Source organism: Centroberyx affinis, unplaced genomic scaffold (assembly GCF_046629955.1).
Source record: "Centroberyx affinis isolate AG114_WGS23_722 - 3 ecotype Tasmania unplaced genomic scaffold, CSIRO-AGI_Caff_v1 ptg003223l_1, whole genome shotgun sequence".
In the NCBI taxonomy this organism is placed as follows: domain Eukaryota; kingdom Metazoa; phylum Chordata; class Actinopteri; order Beryciformes; family Berycidae; genus Centroberyx; species Centroberyx affinis.
Genome location: NW_027281258.1, coordinates 78691 through 99067, shown reverse-complemented (window position 1 = coordinate 99067; position 20377 = coordinate 78691). Strand labels below are relative to the sequence as shown.

Sequence of the window (20377 nt, the reverse complement as noted above, 5' to 3'; positions counted from 1 at the left end):
ATGAAGATTCACTCACACAAACTTAAACACATATGAGGACTAAACACCTACACCTGCCTGTCAGTTGCTTTATTTGAATCCACTCACTCTTTATGGGTACCAAAAGCCTTGGCTGTCTGTTACTGCAGAATCTAAAAAGAATTGGGTGGTGTTTGCCTTTTAGTACAATTCTGTTTTTGGGTAGTAAAGTTATCATTATTCAATTATTATTATTATTATCATTATTCATTCATATCAGTATTTTGGAAGCTTTGAGGCAACATTCTCTGATTGGATGAATTTGGCCTGGTGCTAAATATCAATGTCATGTGACAAACTCCACCCATTTGGTCCTTTAAGTGAGGCAAAATGAATGCTGCAAAACGAGAAAAAGTATTTACAAATACTATTTGGCACACACACACACACACACACACACACACACACACACACACACACTGCCAAAGCCATATGTACACAAACAGAAGTGTTCTAAATAAAAGCAACAATAGTTTCAAAACACAAGTGTTGAGATATGAGGGTACCCTTATATCCCACACCAACACACACATACGCACACCCGTGAGTGCACACACACACACACACACACACACACACACACACATTAGAAGTGTCAAGACCCACACTCCATTTATACCAGCTTCTTGGTCCAATTCTCAGGTTATTTTCCCTTAGTGTCTCAAGGTGTGTGAGCTGACACATCAGCACTCCTGTTTATCAAAGCTTTTATCACCTCACCGCTGCTCTCTGTCACACCCCGAGAGGAAGCAGGAGGTGCCCGCTCAGTCACACACACACACACACACACACACACCTGCAGGGGCTAGAGGGGTCAGGGGGGTGGGGGAATGTTGTCGACCTGTCTTGCTGATGTGAATGACTTTACCAGAGACAGGATCCGTCCCAGACTATACAGGTTAACTACCAGCATGTGTTTTCTTGACTGGCAGGTTTCATCTGGATAAGTCGAAAACAAAGTCAAAAGCTATACTCTCTGTGAGAAAATCATGGCTAATAATATATGTACAATACTTCTCATAACTTGCTGTGAATTATGTAAATAATTCTTAATAACTCAAAACAAAACAAAATTATAGAAACCCCCACAATGGCGTTTTATTCTCCACATTTTACTCTCCTTATTTGTATCCTGGTATGGAAGCTAATTCAATAATTTTTTTTTTTTTTTTTTTTTTTTTTCCACAACTAAGCTTCTTTATAGGTAAGTAGTCCACTATGTGGGAGGTGGGGCTGGTGAGTGTTAAAGTACATGAGTGACGCTGTTAATGTGGGTGACACACATCTGAATTAAATGACTGATGAATAGATAGCCTGACTGTAAGGGAAGAAGAATAAAGGAAATGGAAAATGAATGACTACAAAAAAGGAGAAAAAAAAGGAGAGGAAGCGACAACACTATAAAAACCTGTGCGCAGGATCCTTCCTATCCACTACACCGGTTCAGTATTGCTCTCAAGTCATCCCTCCCCCCCCCCCTCTCTCTCTCTCTCGCTCTCTAACACACCCCTTCTCTCTCTCAGCTGCTCTTCCTCCCCTCCCCTCCTGTGGATGGTTTAGCTCTCTCTCTCTCTCTCTCTCTCTCCCTCTCTCTCTCTCTCTCTCCCTCGCAGTCTGGTGGAGCCGCACACAAGGATTAGAGGGTTGCTGTGAGTGTCTGCTCAAAGAAGGAAAGAGAGAGAAAGAGAAGAAGACAGAGGAAGGAGATAAAACAAAAAGAAAATCTCTAGAAAGGATAGCCCTACTATTCTGGATAAGTGAGCAGATTTAAGTTTTCCTTGCATAGGCGCTGCGTCTCATCACACGCACACCAAGCCAGCACCCTATTGCTGAGCCTTCACCTGGGGGAGGACACTACATAAGCCAAGGGACTATATAGCCAGGACGTCCACACGGGGAGCCATGTGAGCGCCCCCCCGCCCCCCGCTTCACACTACAGAAGTCCCCCCACAATCTGCACTCTGATCTGGGGAGCGCAACCAGGATTTTTCTCCCCGCCTGGACCCTCCACTTTCAGGGCTCGTGTGGATCTTCCTTCCCAGGGAGGGACTCTCTGGGTTCGGCGTACCCCAGCGGGAGACACTCATCTCGGGGCACTGGTCGGGGTGTGAGTGCCCCCTGGTCTGGAGGCCAGCCAGCAGCGCTCCAGCACCATGGATTACCTGTTTGGGATTGTAGTGCTGCTGTGCGGGGCGGTGCAGCTGGGAAGAGGAGGGGAGCCCAAGCACAACGTACCCAGGCTAAAGCTCTCGTACAAGGGTAAGCCCATTCTCTGTTCTCCCCTGGCTCTGGTGCAAGCCTCCAGGATATGTGGGACCGCGGTGGTTGCTGGTGCTTTTAATGTAGACTAGCTTGCCTTGTAGATCTTTGTTTTCTTTTCTGTGGGCACTCTTTCATGCTTTTCCTTTTATCCATCCTTTCTAATGTTTACTATCTATTTTTCCTCCTCTATTTCTGGGTATCTATTTCTGCCTCAGTGTCTCCCTCATTCACTCTTTCTCCCTCTCGGTCAGCATACAGCTTTCTACCTCTCTGCTTAGCCTTCTTCTATATTCCTCTCTCCCGTTAACTCACTCCTTCCTTCTGACTTTCTCTCCCCTGTCTCTCAGAATTCACAATTCTCCTTCTTACAAATAGTCAGATTGCTTCCATATGCCGAGGAAGGGCTCTTGCCTGAAGTTAAATGTATGTATTGGCCCCTGTACCAATTTTCCCCTTGTGCTGTCGCCTTCTGCTAGTACTGTACAGCCCTGTTAAGTGCTCTGAACAGGCAGTAGAGCCTCTGTTTTAATGGCTTCTGTCCCAAAAACTCCTAAAAAAGGGGGGGATCTGCTTCTGTCGTGACACAGAGCCTTTCTTTAAGGAGCTGTGCAGGTCTCCCCAGTTCTCATTACTGTATCTCCAAATGGATCCAGCAGTTGGAGAGTTCTGGTTTTGTTTAAAGGGGGAACTATATATCCATGTTGATTTAATGCCAATACATTAAGGGGATATTTGCGATAGATTGTAATGGTAGAGAATGAGAGGGAGTTTCTGTGTGTCTTTTTATACAGTGCACGTGTAAGTTTTTGACGTATACAGCAAACATGTTATTCTCTCTCCTGTGTTATTTTGAGGGGAGACTGCGGAGCGCCGGCTCGTCCTCTCCTCCTCCCTCTCTCTCCCTCTCTCTGTCTCTCTCTCTCTCTCTCTCTTTCTCTGTGTGTCTCATCTCCTCTCTCACACCCTACACTAAATCAGGCTCTTTGTAATAGCAGACTTTTCATCTCAGCTAGAAATAACTGGCAACATTTTTGGCATATTTTGGGAAGGTTTTTTTGCTTTTTAATGTCGGTGAGGGAGGCTATTGTGGTTCTTTGTTTTAAAACATGACCGAAAGTATACGGCTGAGAGTGTGGTCTTTCAATTCTTTATTTTCGTCCCGTTTTCCTCGTAAAACATGCCCTCTGAAAATTTATGAACAGGCCGATTTGACCTCATTTTGCGGCTGAAAACAAGGTTATGCGGTTAAAAGTCCCCTTGTGTGTTTGACTATCACCCAAAGCTTTGTTGTCGTACATTTTTTCAATCCACGGTGGGGAAAATAGGAATTCCAGTCTCGAAGGTGGTGAATATGGTGTTTATCACTCTAATTCATTTTCTATCTTTGGCCAAAACGTTTTGTGTAACTTATGTTTAGAGGCCTAGTGTATGACATGTTTTATTCTTTAGATGCAGTGCAAGTTGTAATTTTGGTATGGTATATTTTCATATATCACCCTTTCAACTTCTAAGTGCATTATGATTGTGCAGGCTGGATTCTGAAATAAAGATGGTGGCTATTGCATCTCAAAGTTTAATAAAGTAGTGCAGTGGGCCATGACACAGAAGGACAGCAGTGTCTTGTGGTGTGCCAGGGTTGGAATGATCTGGAGTGGCATGACAGATGATGTTAAGCCGTGGTGACGAGCATTTACCACAGGGACAAGAAATATATCACCACAGAAACAAAGTTGAAGTTACCTGCTACAAATCATACATCCCCTGGGCTCCATGATAACAGTTCGCCCACAATCTAGCCCCGAGGCATGATGGGAAAATCTCAGCCCATAGATCCATCTGTCTAAAGAATGTGAATACGGTTCCTCCCTGCCCCATTTTCTGATCCCCGCCACTCTTCATTCTGACAAGTTAACATGTTGCTGACAACATACTAGACAAGAAATATGTCATCAAGCATCAAAGTCCACATTGACGTTATGAGTGATGGATGCGCGCCATCAAACTAGCCCAAGCTGGCAGTTCGGTTGAGAAAGAGTGGTAGTCATGATAGATGTACTTTTGTGGATGTGAAATTATTTTTGCTAAAAGTACATCAAAGACTCCTTGTTTGTTTATGTGCCTGTGCGTTTATGTGTGTGTGCGTGTGTGTGTGTGTGTGTGTGTGTGTGTGTGTGTGTGTGTGTGTGTGTGAATGTTCTTGCCACGTCTTGGTGTGAGAACTCAACACCCTCTCTTGTGATTTCCTCCCCTTAGACTGTAAGTGGTGTGTTAGTTTGTGTGTGTTTTAGTGAGGCAAAACGTGTCAGATGTGACTTGCGCTCAGATAATTAGACACCTGGTTTTGTGTGTGTGTGCATGTATATGTACAGTATATACTGTATATGCACAAGCACATGTATCTTTGTCTGTTATTGTACAGTATGTGTGCATCCTTGTGTATGTGGATTTGTATGCAGCCGTCTGTGAGCATTGGAATCAGTGTTTCTGCAAATATGTGTGATTACACACTGCTGTTTGCAGGCACTGCTGTTTATATATGCACGTCATTGTGTGAGTCTATGTGTGTGTGAGTATGCGAGTGTATGGTGTGCCGCTGTCTTTGTGTGTTAACGCTTGCTGGTGTCTGCATTTGTGTCTCGGTGCTAGAGGGGCCCACAGGTGTTTGATGGCTCTCTTGATGCCTGTCAAGGGACGGTTCTCTGTTAACACCCACACACTGGCGGATGGAGGGAGGAAGGGAAGGATGGAGGCACGGTGGGAGCGATGGTGGGAGGGAGGAGATTTGCTTTAATGAAGGAAAAGCTGGCAGACATACAGTAGACTAGGCAGAAGGAAGGGAGGCTGGTCGTTAAGTGAAGTGTCACTCATCCCCTCTCCCTCTGCGAAGCCAGCATAGTAATTAAGTCAAATAAACGACAAGGAGGAATCCTCCTGGGAAGGACAGTCAAACAAGTGCCGAGCGAAAGAGCGAGCAGGGCCCTTGAGTAGGAAAATCAGACGAGCGCAGAGCAAATGAGCGAGCGAGGTGCTTGAGTAGGACAGTCGCAAGAGCACAGAGTGTACGAGCGGGGGCCCGTGATTCAGGCAGTTAAATGAACAGCAAGCGTTTGAGCGGGGTCCTACGGAATCATCCTCAAACGAGCGCTGAAGACACATCTCCAGGGACGGAGAGTCAGACAAGCGCAAAGTGAGCGATTTTCTTCTCCCGGAGAGGACAGTCAAATGATTGCAGAGCGAGCAGTTTGAGTGGTAGGGGGACTGAGGAATGGAGGCAGGTAGATAGAATGACCTCTCATGGGACGGCTGGCACAGCAAGTGCAGAGTAAATGATTTCCCAGTGGGGTCAGTTAGACATTCAAAGAGAAGGATCTGGCTTCATAGGGACAGAACGATGATCACAGAGTTAATGATTTTCCTCTTCTCCTTGAGACTAAAATAGCTCTTCCTTTCCTCGCCTTGACAAGTAACATAAGGAGAGAAAGAGACATAAGGCGAAACTCGAGTCCAAGCTAAAATAATCCTGCTTAGCAAAGGTTTTAAGCTTGTTGATATCATTTTATCGCAAATGTGAAGGCCCATGTAGAAATCAATATTGTGATGAGTGGTACTTAAACGTACCAAAACATAGGTAATTTGATTTCCTACTGAAAGTGTATATTTCACCAGCAAAAGGACCATTAATTTGATCAAAATATAAAAATCATTATCATGGATGGCGGTGCTTTAATGCAGCAAAACCCAGGCTATCTGATATTTCCTGCTGGAAATGCCACAATGTCACTATGATGACTACCGCAATACAGCAGGCATATGAGGTTACAAGGATACAACAGTGATACATTCCCATGGATCAATGGATACCTGCGCACAACCACATACCTGAACCCAGTCCATGCACAGCACACTCTCACACTGTGAGAGCAAGTAGCCATCAGGAGAAACGCTGACCCCTAAAGGTCGACCGACGCATGTGCAGCACACACTGAATTCACAGAGTATGGGAGAGACCCGTGGGACTGTAAAACTTGACCCTATTGTGATCCTCAAAACAGAGCCAGCAAGCCAACGGCGGCATATCAGAACTTTAGAGGCCTCGTTAAACAACCTGATAATTACCCTCGGCCGGGTAATTATGGATCCTATAACCTCTTAATGTCGTCCCAGCCGCCCCATGCTGGCTGGATGGGTGGAACTGAGGAAGAAAGAGAGAGCGAGACTGAGAAAGAGACAGGGAATTTGGAATTGGCTTACAACCTTTCAAAATAGACACTTGGTGTGGAACCGCACTCAACGCAGTCTGGACTGAGCCCCATAATAAGCCTGTCTCTACGTATTTATGTGTATTTGTGTGTGTGTCTGTGTGTGTGTGTGTGTGTGTGTGGGTGTGCCTGTTTGTGAATATGTGTATGTATGTATGTTTGTGGGTGTTTGCATGCGTGTTGCTGCATCAGTGTGTCTTGTGTATGCATACTTTTTATGCGTGTGCGCGTCTGACTACACGTGAGTCTCCCTGTCTCTCTCTTTCTCTCTTTCTCTCTCTCTTTCTCTTTCTCTTTCTCTCTCTCTCTCTCTCTCTCTCTCTCTCTCTGTTGGATCTGTCCATTCTGTGGGCTGGGGCTGACAGAGCGGATGTAGATAATTATAAGGTGTTCTCCCAACGCGCCAACTCTGGAGATGTCTGCCTCCATCCCACTCTCTCCCTCTCTCTCTCTCTCTCTCTCTCTCTCTCTCTCTCTCTCTTCCCCCCTCTCTCAGCCGCTTCTCAAGGAACCACAACACCGCAGACCCTAAGTACAGTCTCCATGCAGGCTGTGTGTGTGTCTTTGTGTGTGTGTGTGTGTTTGTATTTTCTTTGCTTGTCTCCTTTTCCTGTCTCTTTGATTGCGGCTCAGTTGATACATATCTTTTGGCTATCCCTCTTTTCAACTCACTGTATTTGGACACACATACACACACACACACACACACACACACACACACACTGAGTCTACCCCCATCTTCCCTTTGCTCCCACAAGAATGCTACATTCCACTACCATGTCTTGTCCAGTAACCTATGTTTTGCTGTGACTTGCTTTTCCGCTATGCTCACATCCCACCCAGAATATGTTACATTACAATACATTGACTCACATACCCGACCGCAATGTTGGGCAAACTCCCACCACCCTAGTCCACAAGTTGATAGATGGCATAATAAAGTTTATTCTGTGTGTGTGTGCATGTGCAAGTGTGTGTGTGTGTGTGTGTGTGCCCCTGTTTCCTTCCGTGTTTGTGCTGACACGCAGCGGCCCGCAAATAATTATGCAATGACGCCACGCCAAAACAAAAAGCCATTCATCAAGTCATTGAAAAATATGTCAAATGTTTTTGTTGCAGTTTTAAGCTTGCATACTAATGCTATAGAGGAGGCTGATTGTAAAAGCACTGTGGATGTTGTGTGTTATCAACGATTGTTTCATATCAGTCTCATCTTACTATATGTGGTTTAAGTTGATGCAGGAATGCGGGAGGAACGATTAGAGTTGTTGCAATGAGTTTGTTAACATCATCCTATATTGCAACATAGTATAGCATAGTTTGCAAGTTTTGTGACCTTTCAATAGCATTTCTCTGTTGTTTGCTTTCCAAGTTGATGTGTTTGGGTGGAATGGCATGTATTTCCCAAGATGGGTTTTTAATGGTTCATAAAAAGTTCTAACTACTTTGCTATTCGCTGTAGTAAACGCCATTAAAACGAAACAGATCATCAACAACATTCTGGATGTGTGCTCATAGGCTACAACAGCAGAGGGACTCAGTATTTTTGTTGGTGTGTGTGTTTGTTCGGGGGAGTATGTGTTTTGGGCGCAGTGTCAGCACTTGTGTATGTTCTAATGTGTGTACATTTTTAAGTCTGTTTTTATGTCTGTGTGTACATAAGCACTGTATGTACATGCACACAGAAAAATATCCTGTCTGTACATCTGTGTGTATGTGTGTGTGTGTGTGTTTGGGAGTAGGACACTTGTGTTCTAGACGTGGGCTTGGGTTACAGCGTGGTGGAGATTGCTGCACCGTGGGTATGAATGGGTCCTGCCACCTGCTAAGTCTTGTCAGTCAGATGGAGAGTGGGAGCACCATTCACTCCGGCCAGAGTCATGTTACAAATGAGGGGAACATCTCTACTGAAAGAGAGACTGAAGGACAGACGGACAGATGTAGACAAAGAAAAGGAGAGGCAGATAAAGAGAGAGAAAGATAAAAGTCAGTGGAGAAAGTCTAGAGTATAATATATATTTGCATAGGACTAAAATTACCTGGGGATGTCCAGTGATTGTAGAGATTGTGCATGCAAAGGTGCCATGTCTGTATTTTGTGAAGTAAAAAATCCAACTTTTTTTAATTGCCTACCATATTTTGGTGACGATAGAGATCCCCTGATAATACTAATCCTGTGTGAATCAAACTCGCAGTAATTTCAGTTTTACATTTTTTTGGCGCACAATTTCCTTTCTCCTTTTCTTTTCTAGATGCATGATTTCTCCTCCTTTCTTCCTCCTGTCACGATAAACAGAGGCAGTAATGGAATGTATAGAGGAAGGTTTTGAAAGGATTTTTTTAGTGCAAACTTAAAGTTCTACTTCAGGAAATCCAAATCTTGACCACTTGCAGTGCAGTTGTCCGAATAGAGCTGAAGTGAGCGCCTGTGCCTGTGGATCTGTGCTTGAGTGCCTGTATTCCATTGGTGCATTTACATTTACAGTACAGTATACCCAGAACATGTTCAGATCTGTAGCAATGCCTTATTAATCTCTAATAAGACGGCAGTGCTGGAGTTGAGCTGCACTGTGCAGCTGACAGGCTGCGCTAACAGGCCAGGTCTCCAGACACGACCGCGCTAACCACAGCCCCGTTCCTCTCCCGCTCTATCCATCACTCTGCCTCCTGATAGCACTATCTCTCCCTTTCAGCACAGCTTTGAGGCTGTGGGGATGGGACGTTGTGATTTTGCGTGTGTGTGTGTGTGTGTGCATGGATACACAAGCCCCGAGGGTGCTTCTGCAGATCTATGCCTGTCTATGTGTACAAGTGTGCTTGTTCACATTCAAACAAGTGTGTGCATACTGGATGAGTCTTTTTGAGTATATTTGCATGCAAAAGTGAACATGTAGATTTGCAAGGGTGTCCCTGTGTGTGTCTCTGTATGTGTTTGTGTGTGTTTTTTCCTTGAGAGTAATCAGAACCAGAGACAGAGCGGCCTGGTTATACCGTGAGCATTTAGTGGTGTGTGAGTGGGCCTTCTGCGGTGGGCACGGCTGGGCCTCTAGCCGTCTGTGGTCGCAGGGCTGGTGGAAATCCACTCTCTGTGGTCCAGCCGTCCAATGACAGGAGGAGACACACACTAATGAAATGGTTCCATATTCAACCGCTTTTGTTGTATGTGTGTGTATGTTTTTTTTTTCCCCTCTGCTTGTGTTTCTACTTAGCTTGCCATCACTGTCTTTGCATTTTACTCTCGTAATTTCTCATCTTTTTTGTCTATCTTTCTGTCTGCCTCTCTGCTTTTCTTTTCTTCTGTCAACTCCTTTTTGTATATCTGTGCTCTTGCTCTCTCTCTCTCTCTCTCTCTCTATCTCTCTCTCTCTCTCTCTCTCTCTCTCTCTCTCTCTCTCTCTCCCTCTCTCTCTCTCTTTCTCTCTGTGCCTCTCTGTCTTTCCCACTGTGGATCAAGGCAGGACAGGAATGTTGTGCGGTGACTAGGAAATCTAGTATTTGGGTAGAGAGAGATGAATGGTGCTGTATGGTGAAATTCAACACATACTTAGACTACTCATATAGATGCCTCGTGGTTTGGGATGTGGTCGCGTTTTTCCTTGTTAGCCCTTCTGATTCACATCCTATGGTTGAACATAGGGGTGATCTAAAAGTAGACTTGTCATGGTACAGAATATGGCATTAAAATGTCTCATAAGATGGAATATATGCTTATGAATTATAACTAGGAGTCACTTAAACTGAAAAATAGAAATACATGAATCTGTTTCTCGGGTGTATATTTCAGTTCAAAGAAATGGAATCAGACAAAACTCACTCATTCTTTCACTCATTCTGAGGTACAAAGTGATTTAGTATGGATACAACACAAATGTTCTTACACATTTACATTGGCTGTCAACCCACACACACTTTATTCACACACACATTCTCTATCCCTTGATATTAAACACACAGCAGAGCGCTTTTTATTCTCAGCCCGTGTCGCAGGGTTCACGGCACCCTGCGCGTACGGTAGCGCATTTCCTGTCAGAGCTGTCACTCAACCGGACCTGAATGAGAAATCCATCGGCCCAGGTTGTGTTGTACAGACGGTTACCATGGAAACCAACCCACACCTGCAACTGTGCTTAGAAAAGGAGAGAGAGAGGGAGAGAGAGAGAGAGGGGGGAGGTGAACTTTTGAGGCATGTGTGGATATCCTTGGGCTTAGGGATAACATTCGAACACTTTGTTAAGCAAAGCTCTCAGCAAATTTCCATGGAGCGCCTGCCTCGTCTTTTTCTCTGACACCTGTGTTTTGTGGCGGAGGCCAGCGCGAGAGCGGCGAAAATCCGCACCGCGCCACACACAGAGAACAGAGAAAGCATTTGGACGCAGGGTTAGAAGAGAGAGAGAGAGAGAGAGAGAGAGAGGTCGACATGCCAAGCCAAACCACTGGAGATATTAACAGCACGTCTCTGCTGTTCTGAGTCTGGCCTCGTATTTGAAAGATAAACATGTGTACTTTTCTGCGCCGGTTCTTTTTCAGCTGTCGTTTTCTTTTCTTCCCTGCCTGTCATTGTGGATGTCCACTCGGAGTAGCTCTTTTGTAACACACGTGTGTCCATGCATCCATGCAATAACACACACTCGCACACTGACGAAACACAGAAACGCTCCCATTGGGTCCAAGTCACGCACCTTCTGCCAAATGTAGAGAAAAAGGAAAAAGGAAGCAGCGCCAACAGACAGGAAATGAAGAAGTAAAATGTGTCATTTAAACACCTTGTTACATATTGAAAACTTCTCTCCTCTTGTAAAACCTTAACTGTATATGAACAAGTGTTGCATTAGTTTAATGGAATATTACCCATCTGTTAAGTCTCAGTCGAGTGTTTTCCTCTGTCAGGCAACGCTTTTATGTTTCGCGTCACTCAAACACGCACACACACACACACAAACACACATACACACACACATTCAGATAAACATAATTTAATGCCCTGTCGCCTTTCTTTCATGCAGTTTCATTATTCTGCTATTGCGTGGCGCGTAGGCGTCTAAAACGCCTGTCTGTTTGGAGAATGGGGGAGTGAAGTGCACTCCACAGACAATTGCACTTGAGTTTTGAATGTGGTTCTCTCTTTTTTTTTTTCAGGGGGCTTTTTAAGACAAGAGCCAGGTTATTTTCCATAATGGCGTACGACAGAGGGACAGATGATAATTTATTTGAATGAATTTGCTCGTGTTTGCCAGTTTCAAGGGGCGTCCTTGAATATGCACCGAGCCTGCATGCAGTGAATATGAAGATGCACGAGTAAACACATCAGTACTCACTCTTGTACTACGTATGGATATACTGTATATAGATGTATACACACACACACACACACACACACACACGCATCCTGGTCATAGATTCGCATAACTGGTCACATATGCTGGCTCCAGATTCACTAATACCTAAACACTTTACTATAGCCAAGGCAAAGGTTCCACAAAAAGTCATTGGATGCACATAGGTGTGTTATAGGCGGGCGTGCCTGTGCACGTGTTTGCATATATGTCGTTGGGCATGTTTGCATATGTGCCAGGGTGTGTGAGTGTGCATGTGTGTACTTTTCTGTGTGAAAGAGAGAAAGTGTGAGTGAAGGAGAGCAGGCAGACAGAGGATGTGTGTAACAAGAGAGAGGTCTGTGTGCTGCGGGGGGGGGGGGGGGGGACTGAGCAGACTGTGTAGTGATGAGTGTGTGTGTGTGTGTGTATGTGTGTGTGTGCTGGGTGAATGGAATGTGTATGCATGCGTATATGTATATGTGTTTAAATTGTATGTGTCTGTGTGTCCAGCGTCTAGTGTAAGCAGACTGTGTGTGGTGAGGGGTATGTGGCATGGCTGTGTATGTGTGTTTGAATGTGTGTCCAGTGTAAGTCCAGGGAACATGTGTGTGTGTGTGTGTGTGTGTGTGTGTGTGTTGGGGGGTACAGGGGCAGGGAGTGTGTGAAAGGTGGAAGCTGCTGAGTGCGCTCACTGTTCCACTAGTTCGTGCTGCATAAGCAGAAATACTGATTGGATTACAACTTGGTCTGGGAAGAGGTGTGTGTGTTTGTGTGTGTGTGTGTGTGTCTGTGTCTGTGTTCACAGGGGGACTTGATGCGGTGCAAAAATTTAGTTCAATATTAATATATTCGTGTCGTAGTTTGAGGGTGTGGTGAGCGTGCTTGTTTGCATTTTAAAAGCAGACCATAGTAGAGGGAGTTGTGCTCTACTAGTGAATTCATGTAGAAGCTGCTTTGTGTCTGTGTCTGTGTGTGTGTGGGGGGTCGGTGTGTGTGTGTACACGTGCATGTGCTGTGTTTGCATACATATGTGCATTCAGTGTACGTATGCTTGTCCTTGCTTGTTTACTATATTTTGTATGAGCTGTGCTGTGTATGTGCTCATGCAGCCGTTTCCAAACGAGCGTGTCTGTGTTTAAGTTGGAGGTCCTTAGGTGCTCACGCCCCAGTTCCCTCAATTCTCTAAACCACAGTAGATCCCAGCGCAGATAAAGCCTCTCTGTGTATATTTTTGTGTGCCTGCGTGTGTGTGTGTGTGTGTGTGTGTGTGTACGTGCACGGGCCACCTTGTCTTTGTCAGAGATCGCCACGTGTTGAAATACGTGCGTGTGTTTTTTCTTCGCTCCATCTGGGGGAAACCTTTCGTGACGGACCTCGCGGGCTGCCATTTCGGATCGCATTCCTGGCTCCCCGGGTGCAGCTCCAGCCTCGCACTTCTCGATGATCTGGGTCGTCACATCCAGAGCCAAAATGGCAGTGAAGAGGAGCTGAGAAAAGTCTGTCCTAACTGGAAACAGAGAGAAGGCAGAGGATATTGTTCAGTTCTTCTCTGGTTCGCTCATTTTTTTATTCTTTTTGTTTCTCTTTCAGTCTTCCTATTTGCCACTCTTTTTCTCTCTTTCTTTTTAAATTCTCACCAGCTCTTTTTTAAACTTTCAATACACTTATGAGTTTGAAATGTTATATAGCCTAAAACCATTTCTTTTTCCATTTCATCCCCATTTTAAACCTACTTTGGCCCGCTGCCACATCCATTTCTTTTTCCTCTACTTCATAGCTGAAACATAAGAAGACCTCCTCCGGCATTCTGTCGACTGGAAATCGCATTTCCTTACTTCTCTTCTCCAACTCATTTCCTGGCGCTGGGATGCTATGTCTGGTCAATTGAGAATAAAGGGGTTATCTGATTGGCCACCGCATGACAACGGAATGGCCTGAGAGTCGTTGACTACACCTCTTAACTGTGAATGGTTTGATCATCCTGGTCGGTGTGCTATGATATTGCTGTCTGAGATGACCTTCAGTTGCAGAGGTGTGTGTACATATGTGCATGCCAGGTTGTATGGGTGTGAGAGGTCATGAAATGACCTCTCACACCCATACAAACACACACGCACACACACACACACACACACACACACACTCACTTCCATTCATGCCCAAGCCCACCCGCTCCATTTCCCAAGCCTCAAACTTTGCCCTCAAACCAAAATCCCACTGACGCAGATGAGCTGCAACCCTCTTTATTAGGTGACGGCCACTCCCTCTCGCAGTCCTCACCCACCCCACTCGCACTCCATACAGAGGGATGGTTGACATGCCGCTTCTTCCGTCGACCCTTCCATTCCTTCATCCCTCTATCAAATTCCCCCTTTTTTTGTAGACACAGATGTCCAAGATCTTACCCAGTGTGAGTGGGCGCAGATGGCTCCTATAGCAGCCCGTCAATCAGAGCTTTGGGGGGGAGATCAGGGAGATCACAGCCCATTGGCCTGGGTGAATGTGTGTGTGTGTGTGTGTGTGTGTATGTGTTTGTGCGCATGTGTGTGTTCACGCTTGTCTGCTTTTCTGTATAGATGATTGTGTGTCGGCGTGCGTGCATGTCATGCAATCATGTGTGTGACAGAGATGATGATGGATGATGTTGTGTGATAGCGGTGCTGATGCTCATGCTATACCATGTACCTGTGGTGCCAATGCAGAGCACATGTTGGTCCTTGACAGTCTAAATTGATGCAGATGGTTACAGCCATGGGGGTGAATTCATTTTCTATTCAATCAATTGTGATTCAGTCAATTCAAAATGTGAAGTTAACCACTCTGATTATTATTACATTTTAGGAGTTTAACTGCTGCTCTTATTCTGTAATTTATTCTCAAATTTGATTAAAAATTTATTTTTTTAATTTTGGATCTTAAAGTGATAATCCACAAGATTCATTGGCACCTTTAGCGATAAGCGGTCATTGCTTTGGTGTTTTGCACTCAATCTAGGCACTGCCCCAGCAGACACTCAATGTAGACTGCGGCTTCTTATATTTTTTCTACCTTCTTATATTTATTCCCGAAAAACTGCTGTTGTTGCTTCCGTAAACATAAAACGCTTCCTATGCAAGAAGAGGATTTTTCCTGGGAAAGAGGGAAACCCCTCATGTTTAGAACAGAAAATGTAGAAGCTTTCATGAACTGGCTATAGGTTGAAATGATTGGTGATAGAGAGCAGAACATTAAAAAGTTGCACATTATTACTTTAAAGAAAAATACACTTTCTTAAATTGGCTCATTTGAAAAATTCATACAGTATATTGGTCTTGCCTGAACTTTAGCATATTATGTTCACTCAAACAAAAACAAAGCTCTCATATTAATATTTACTGGACATTTAAGCACTGGTTAACTAGGTCCAGGTAGGGAGTGCTCTTCTTTGTTAATGTACTGTAGTACTTCAGTATATTACTGTGGTGTCAGCTGACCTCTGGGTTAATGGGGCTCTTCCTTGGTGATTAAAGTTTAACTGCGTTTGTCAGAGGTGAGTGGCTGTTGTCTGACCAGAATTTAGCTGTCCTTAAAACCTTGTCTGACACAGAAAAACTTGTGCTGGTTTTCTGATTGAATAGTTTTGCTTGCCTTCAAATGCCAATTGAATATTGTTACTTAGTACACTACAAAGTGGTTTACAGTACTTTAGTACTTACAGTACATCTGGATAGGGTCCTGTCTGGAGGTGCATGTGCAGTCACACACACTTTTATGTTAATTCACATAATAACCCACATACAGCTAAATGCCACACACACACACACAGTGTCCCCCCTGGCCCTGACTCTATATGAATTATTCAACCAATCACACGGCTGAACAGTCTGAACTGTGTCCTCTGATTGGGTCATGCTGTGTTCACCTCAGCGGTCTCACGCTATACCTGACTGACGTGTGTCTGTATGTGAGTGTGTGTATGTGTGTGCATGTTTATGTGTGTGTGTCTGCCTGTGACTCTCTATCTCATACATATATAGTAGATAAGGAACTGAGGAAACACTAAAAGCAGTTCTAATTTCACACAATCAGGCATTCTTGACATGAAAGGACTTCAGAATTAAAATCTTTGGCACAAACTTGGCACAAGAGGTGCAATTTTAGTTCAGTACATTTAGCAAGTGCTTTGGTGTGTCTGCTGTATGTTTCCTTGTTTTCAATCTGTCTATTCATCGGTCTTTCAATCATCTGTCGGCCATTTCCACGTATTCACGTATCAACACCCACTCTGTCGTCTCCTCCTTCTCTTCCAGAGATGTTAGAGTCCAGTAACCTTGTAACCTTCAACGGCTTGGCCAACAGCTCGAGCTACGACACGTTCCTATTGGATGAGGAGCGGGGGAGGCTATTGGTCGGAGCCGAGGACCACATCTTCTCATTCGACCTGGTCAACATCAACAGAGACCACAAGCAGGTAGGTTGTCTAGTTCTGAGTTGCAAGGTGTTATTTGAGCATCTTTGCCATCTCTCTCTGTTTCACATTCTCTGAACAAATGTACTCTGTTTTTCTCTCTTCTCTTCTCTTCTCTTCTCTTCTCTTCTCTTCTCTTCTCTTCTCTTCTCTTCTCTTCTCTTCTCTTCTCTTCTCCCTCCCCCACCGCCTCTCTCTATTCCCTCTGGAGTCCATTACTCCCTCTTTTCCTCCCTCCCTCCCTCCTTCCCTCTGTCTCTCCTGGTCCAGACACGGCTGGTCATAATTCCATTACTCCACCTGCACTAGGTTAACAGTCTTTTTATCTGATTCGGCCCGCTATCATAGACACACAAGATTGACACAGACTTGCCTGCAGGCTGCAGCGAGCTGAGCAGAGGACCTGAAGTACTGAAAAATACATAGTCGGTGCAGAGAGAGAGAGAGAAAGTCTCAGAATTCTTCTTGCCCTTGGCTCGGATGTGTCTTTTTTTTCCCTTTCACTCTTTTATTCAGATCTATGCGTCATTAGAAGATAAGGGCCAAAAAGCAGTGATTAAGCAAATCTAATGTAATTACCCTGAAATGTGCATTGCACATTCCCCAGAGAGGAAAACTCAGCTGATACAGAGGAAAGATAAAGTCTAGGAATAGAATGAGGAATGAAGAGTTTGTGTGTGTGTGTGTGTGTGTGTGTGTGTGTGTGTGTCTCCACATATCTGCCTTTGCATGTGTGTTGTGCGCATGTGGGTGCACATGCAAAGGTATTGTATGGATGTAATACATGTGCATGCGTGTGCATACATTCTCAGTATATATCTGCACCTGTGTGGTCGCCCGCAAAAAAGTGAGCTTAAGCCCACACAATTTTTGTGTGAATAATTTTTCCACTACTTATTACAGCTCACACATGCACACACACACTCGTAATGTGTTCTTATACTTTATGTGACACTGGGGGACACAGATGGATAGGCGTTAAGGACAGTAGACAGCCATGATTTATTTGACATAGAGCATTATCTCTTCCAAACAAAGTACAGAAAAGAGCATGCTTTCCCTTCATATTTAAAGTGGAAAGTAAAACCATATGCTCAGGATTTGAACTGTGACTCTTCTTAAGAAAGGAGTTAAACCTTTCAAATGCCATGCTTTGCGGCAGAACCCACATTTAGGCTGTATGAAAATTTATATAGGGACACACTTGATATTCCTACTTGTCTGTCATATCCTGTCCAATTTCACATAGACACGGTACATTTCTGAACTCAATTTGTTTCTCATCATTTTCAATTCATCCTCCACTTACAGTGTGCCTACACACACCTGAACCCTTCTAATACTCCACTCAGATACAATCTATCTATCCTCTATAAAAAGACAATCCCTCATTCATCACTTGTACACGCATCGCTGACAGCATGACCAGGGATATAGTGGTAAATAAAGAAGCTGGTAAACTGTGAAGCAACAATATAAACTATGCATATGACGCAGCTTATACTGTGAATTTATAAATTGAACATTCATTGTGAAAATAGTCATGGTTATGACAAATCCAGGCATTCTCCTTGAATGACACGAATCCTGCTCTGCTCTGATTCACTCCATTGACTCACTGTCTTCCTTTTCCATGTAACAACATGAAAGTTTCTCCCCTCCTCCTCTGGTGTATTGTGACTTTCTCTCTCTCTCTCATTCCAACAGATTGCGTGGCCTGCCACCCCCTCCAAGAGGGATGAATGCAAGTGGGCAGGGAAAGACCTTGGGGTAAGTTGCATTGATGATGACATCATCGTTTGATTTCTTCCATACAACTCTCCCAGCCATTGGTATGCAAATTTGATTGCTGTCCTGTGTTGAAAGCTGTTCCCATGTAATCCCCTGCATTTTTTCTAAATAATGATAACATGTTTAACAATACAGAAGGGAAGTGGTCTCCTGGATCCAGCACTCTAAATTGTCCAATATGTCCGGTCATTAGCTCTACCCACCAAAGGAAATTAGAGACAATATTCATTTTGGATACGTATTATTTCATAAAAATTTAAACGCAATAGCACTATAGAGGCAGGAAGGATAAAAATGACTGTAGCCGTTTCTTCTCTCAGCTCTGCATCATGTCTCTGGCAGACTGAACTCTCTGTTGGCCACAACCTGCAGACCCCCCACCCCACCCCTCCATACACACACACACACACACACACACACACACAGGTTTACAATGTTTTGTTTGACTGAGGCGTACGCAATGTGCCAATGCCAGAGGGGCAACAATGCATTACCTCAGCGGTTATTTGTTTGCTGTGATCTACAGTCTACAGTTTTATGTTGGGAGTATGTTTGTGTGTGTGTCTCAGTGTGTGTGTGTGTGTGTGTGTGGACGCATATTTATGGGGGAGTTTGTTGTTTGAGTTCCCGTTATCTGACGCAGGGTGTTAGCTCACGTGTGCGACTCTGCGCAAGTTTGCTGAACACGAATGTGCCATCCGCTTTGTGTCCGTGTGCGAGTGTGTTAGTGTGTGTGTGTTATCGTTGCGTTGCTGTTTGGATAGGCCCGCTCTGCGTTCTATCTGATCTTAATTTCACGGCTGGTTGAGTCTGCAGTGTAGGGCAGACGAGGGGAGAGGAGGGCTTAGGATTATCCAGAATTACATAGTCCGCTCACTAAATCACAGAGGTTCCACTGGGCTGTAACTCACTGCCAGCTTTTTGGGTTTCACACACACACACACACACACACACACTTTCACAACCACACAAGCACCGCTACACACTGAAACACACTCGCTCCCTCGCACTGTGGAAAGGCAATGTGTTTTGGCAGCTCGAAGACACACAAAACACAATGATGAGGTATTTGCGTGCTGTGAAAATGTTTACCCTTGAAAATGAGGCGGTGAGAGGCGAGACGGAGCGCAGCACGAAGAGGCCTTGATTAGGACATTACCGAAGCATTCAGAGCTCCCAGAGAGACGTGAATTTCTCCAAACCGCACTTTACGGCCGCAGAACAAATGTAACAGCTGCCCCCTCCGAAAAATGCCTGATGGCTGTATCATTCTCCCTGGCACGATGAGTGTGTAACATGACTCAGATTGTTGCATTTGATTCAGTGAACAAAATGACTCAGATAGCAGTGTGTGGATTTGGATTCGCGATGAAGTCCCTAAATGAGTCCTGTGCCCGTGCCCTGATGTAATTTCCTACTATTTGTCCAGCTATCACATATATCAAAGGGGAAATAATAAGGCCAAGGTTATTCTACATTTCCAACACTTTTTCCATATTCAATTACAGACCTCAGTATAAACTCAAAAATCACTCAACTCATCTAAATATATACAAACCCACATACAAATCTGTCCACCCATTTCCCCCATGGAAAGTCATCAGTTATACCCAGTCTAAAGAGAGTCATTAATTTTATCCAATAATGACTCCTTTATCCTCTGTGGGTGTAGCGGTTTTCACATAATAACATGGTTTGTGATCAGGGAAGCCATTTTTCACCTGGGGCGAGACAGCGCAGCATGTTGGAGTTACTTGCATTACTAACGTCTGTCAGTGTTTAGGTGCAACCTACCTACCACATAGCTAATGAGTCTAACATAAAGCCCGCCATGTGAAAACCTAAACAGGTTTGACATTAGGGGGGGATTAATGGGAGTGGGTGAAATGCACATAATAAGAGTGTGAGAATGATGTAGGGGGACATTTGCTTCCACTGTCGGTCCTCCAACGGTAGGAAACACACAGGGTAAAGTCATTAAGTTGCACACACACGGATACATAGGCTCACACGCATACGTTCAGGGTTGAGGTTACTTCAGCTGAGGTTCACATCAGCCGCTAGACATCATGCAGTGAGTTTGTTCTTCCTCTTTGAACCCGGTGGTAGTACTGTGGCTGAACTGTGTGAACTCGCTGGGACTGCGGGTTAATGATAGGTTGAAGGGTTGAATGCTTGAACGCAGCTCGGTCAGTTAGAAACTACTAGCATGTTATAACATGATGTGTTTTCCACCTTAGTGACCGGATGTCTGAACTGAGGTTTAGTCACCGAGATTCACTCAG

General features: G+C 44.5%; 1 protein-coding gene across 2 annotated transcripts in view; it reads left to right on the top strand.

Moving 5' to 3' along the window:
* The first annotated feature begins 2171 nt into the window (after positions 1-2171).
* Positions 2172-20377, top strand: part of sema3aa (sema domain, immunoglobulin domain (Ig), short basic domain, secreted, (semaphorin) 3Aa) — a 34185-nt gene continuing 15979 nt past the window's right edge. The window contains exons 1-3 of one of the 2 annotated variants that reach the window (XM_071538212.1): positions 2172-2277; positions 16144-16304; positions 18009-18071. In XM_071538212.1, the coding sequence (XP_071394313.1) occupies positions 2172-2277; positions 16144-16304; positions 18009-18071 (330 nt within the window). Of the gene's footprint in view, positions 2278-16143; positions 16305-18008; positions 18072-20377 lie in introns of those variants that run through there. The other variant, XM_071538213.1, reaches the window with a different exon arrangement.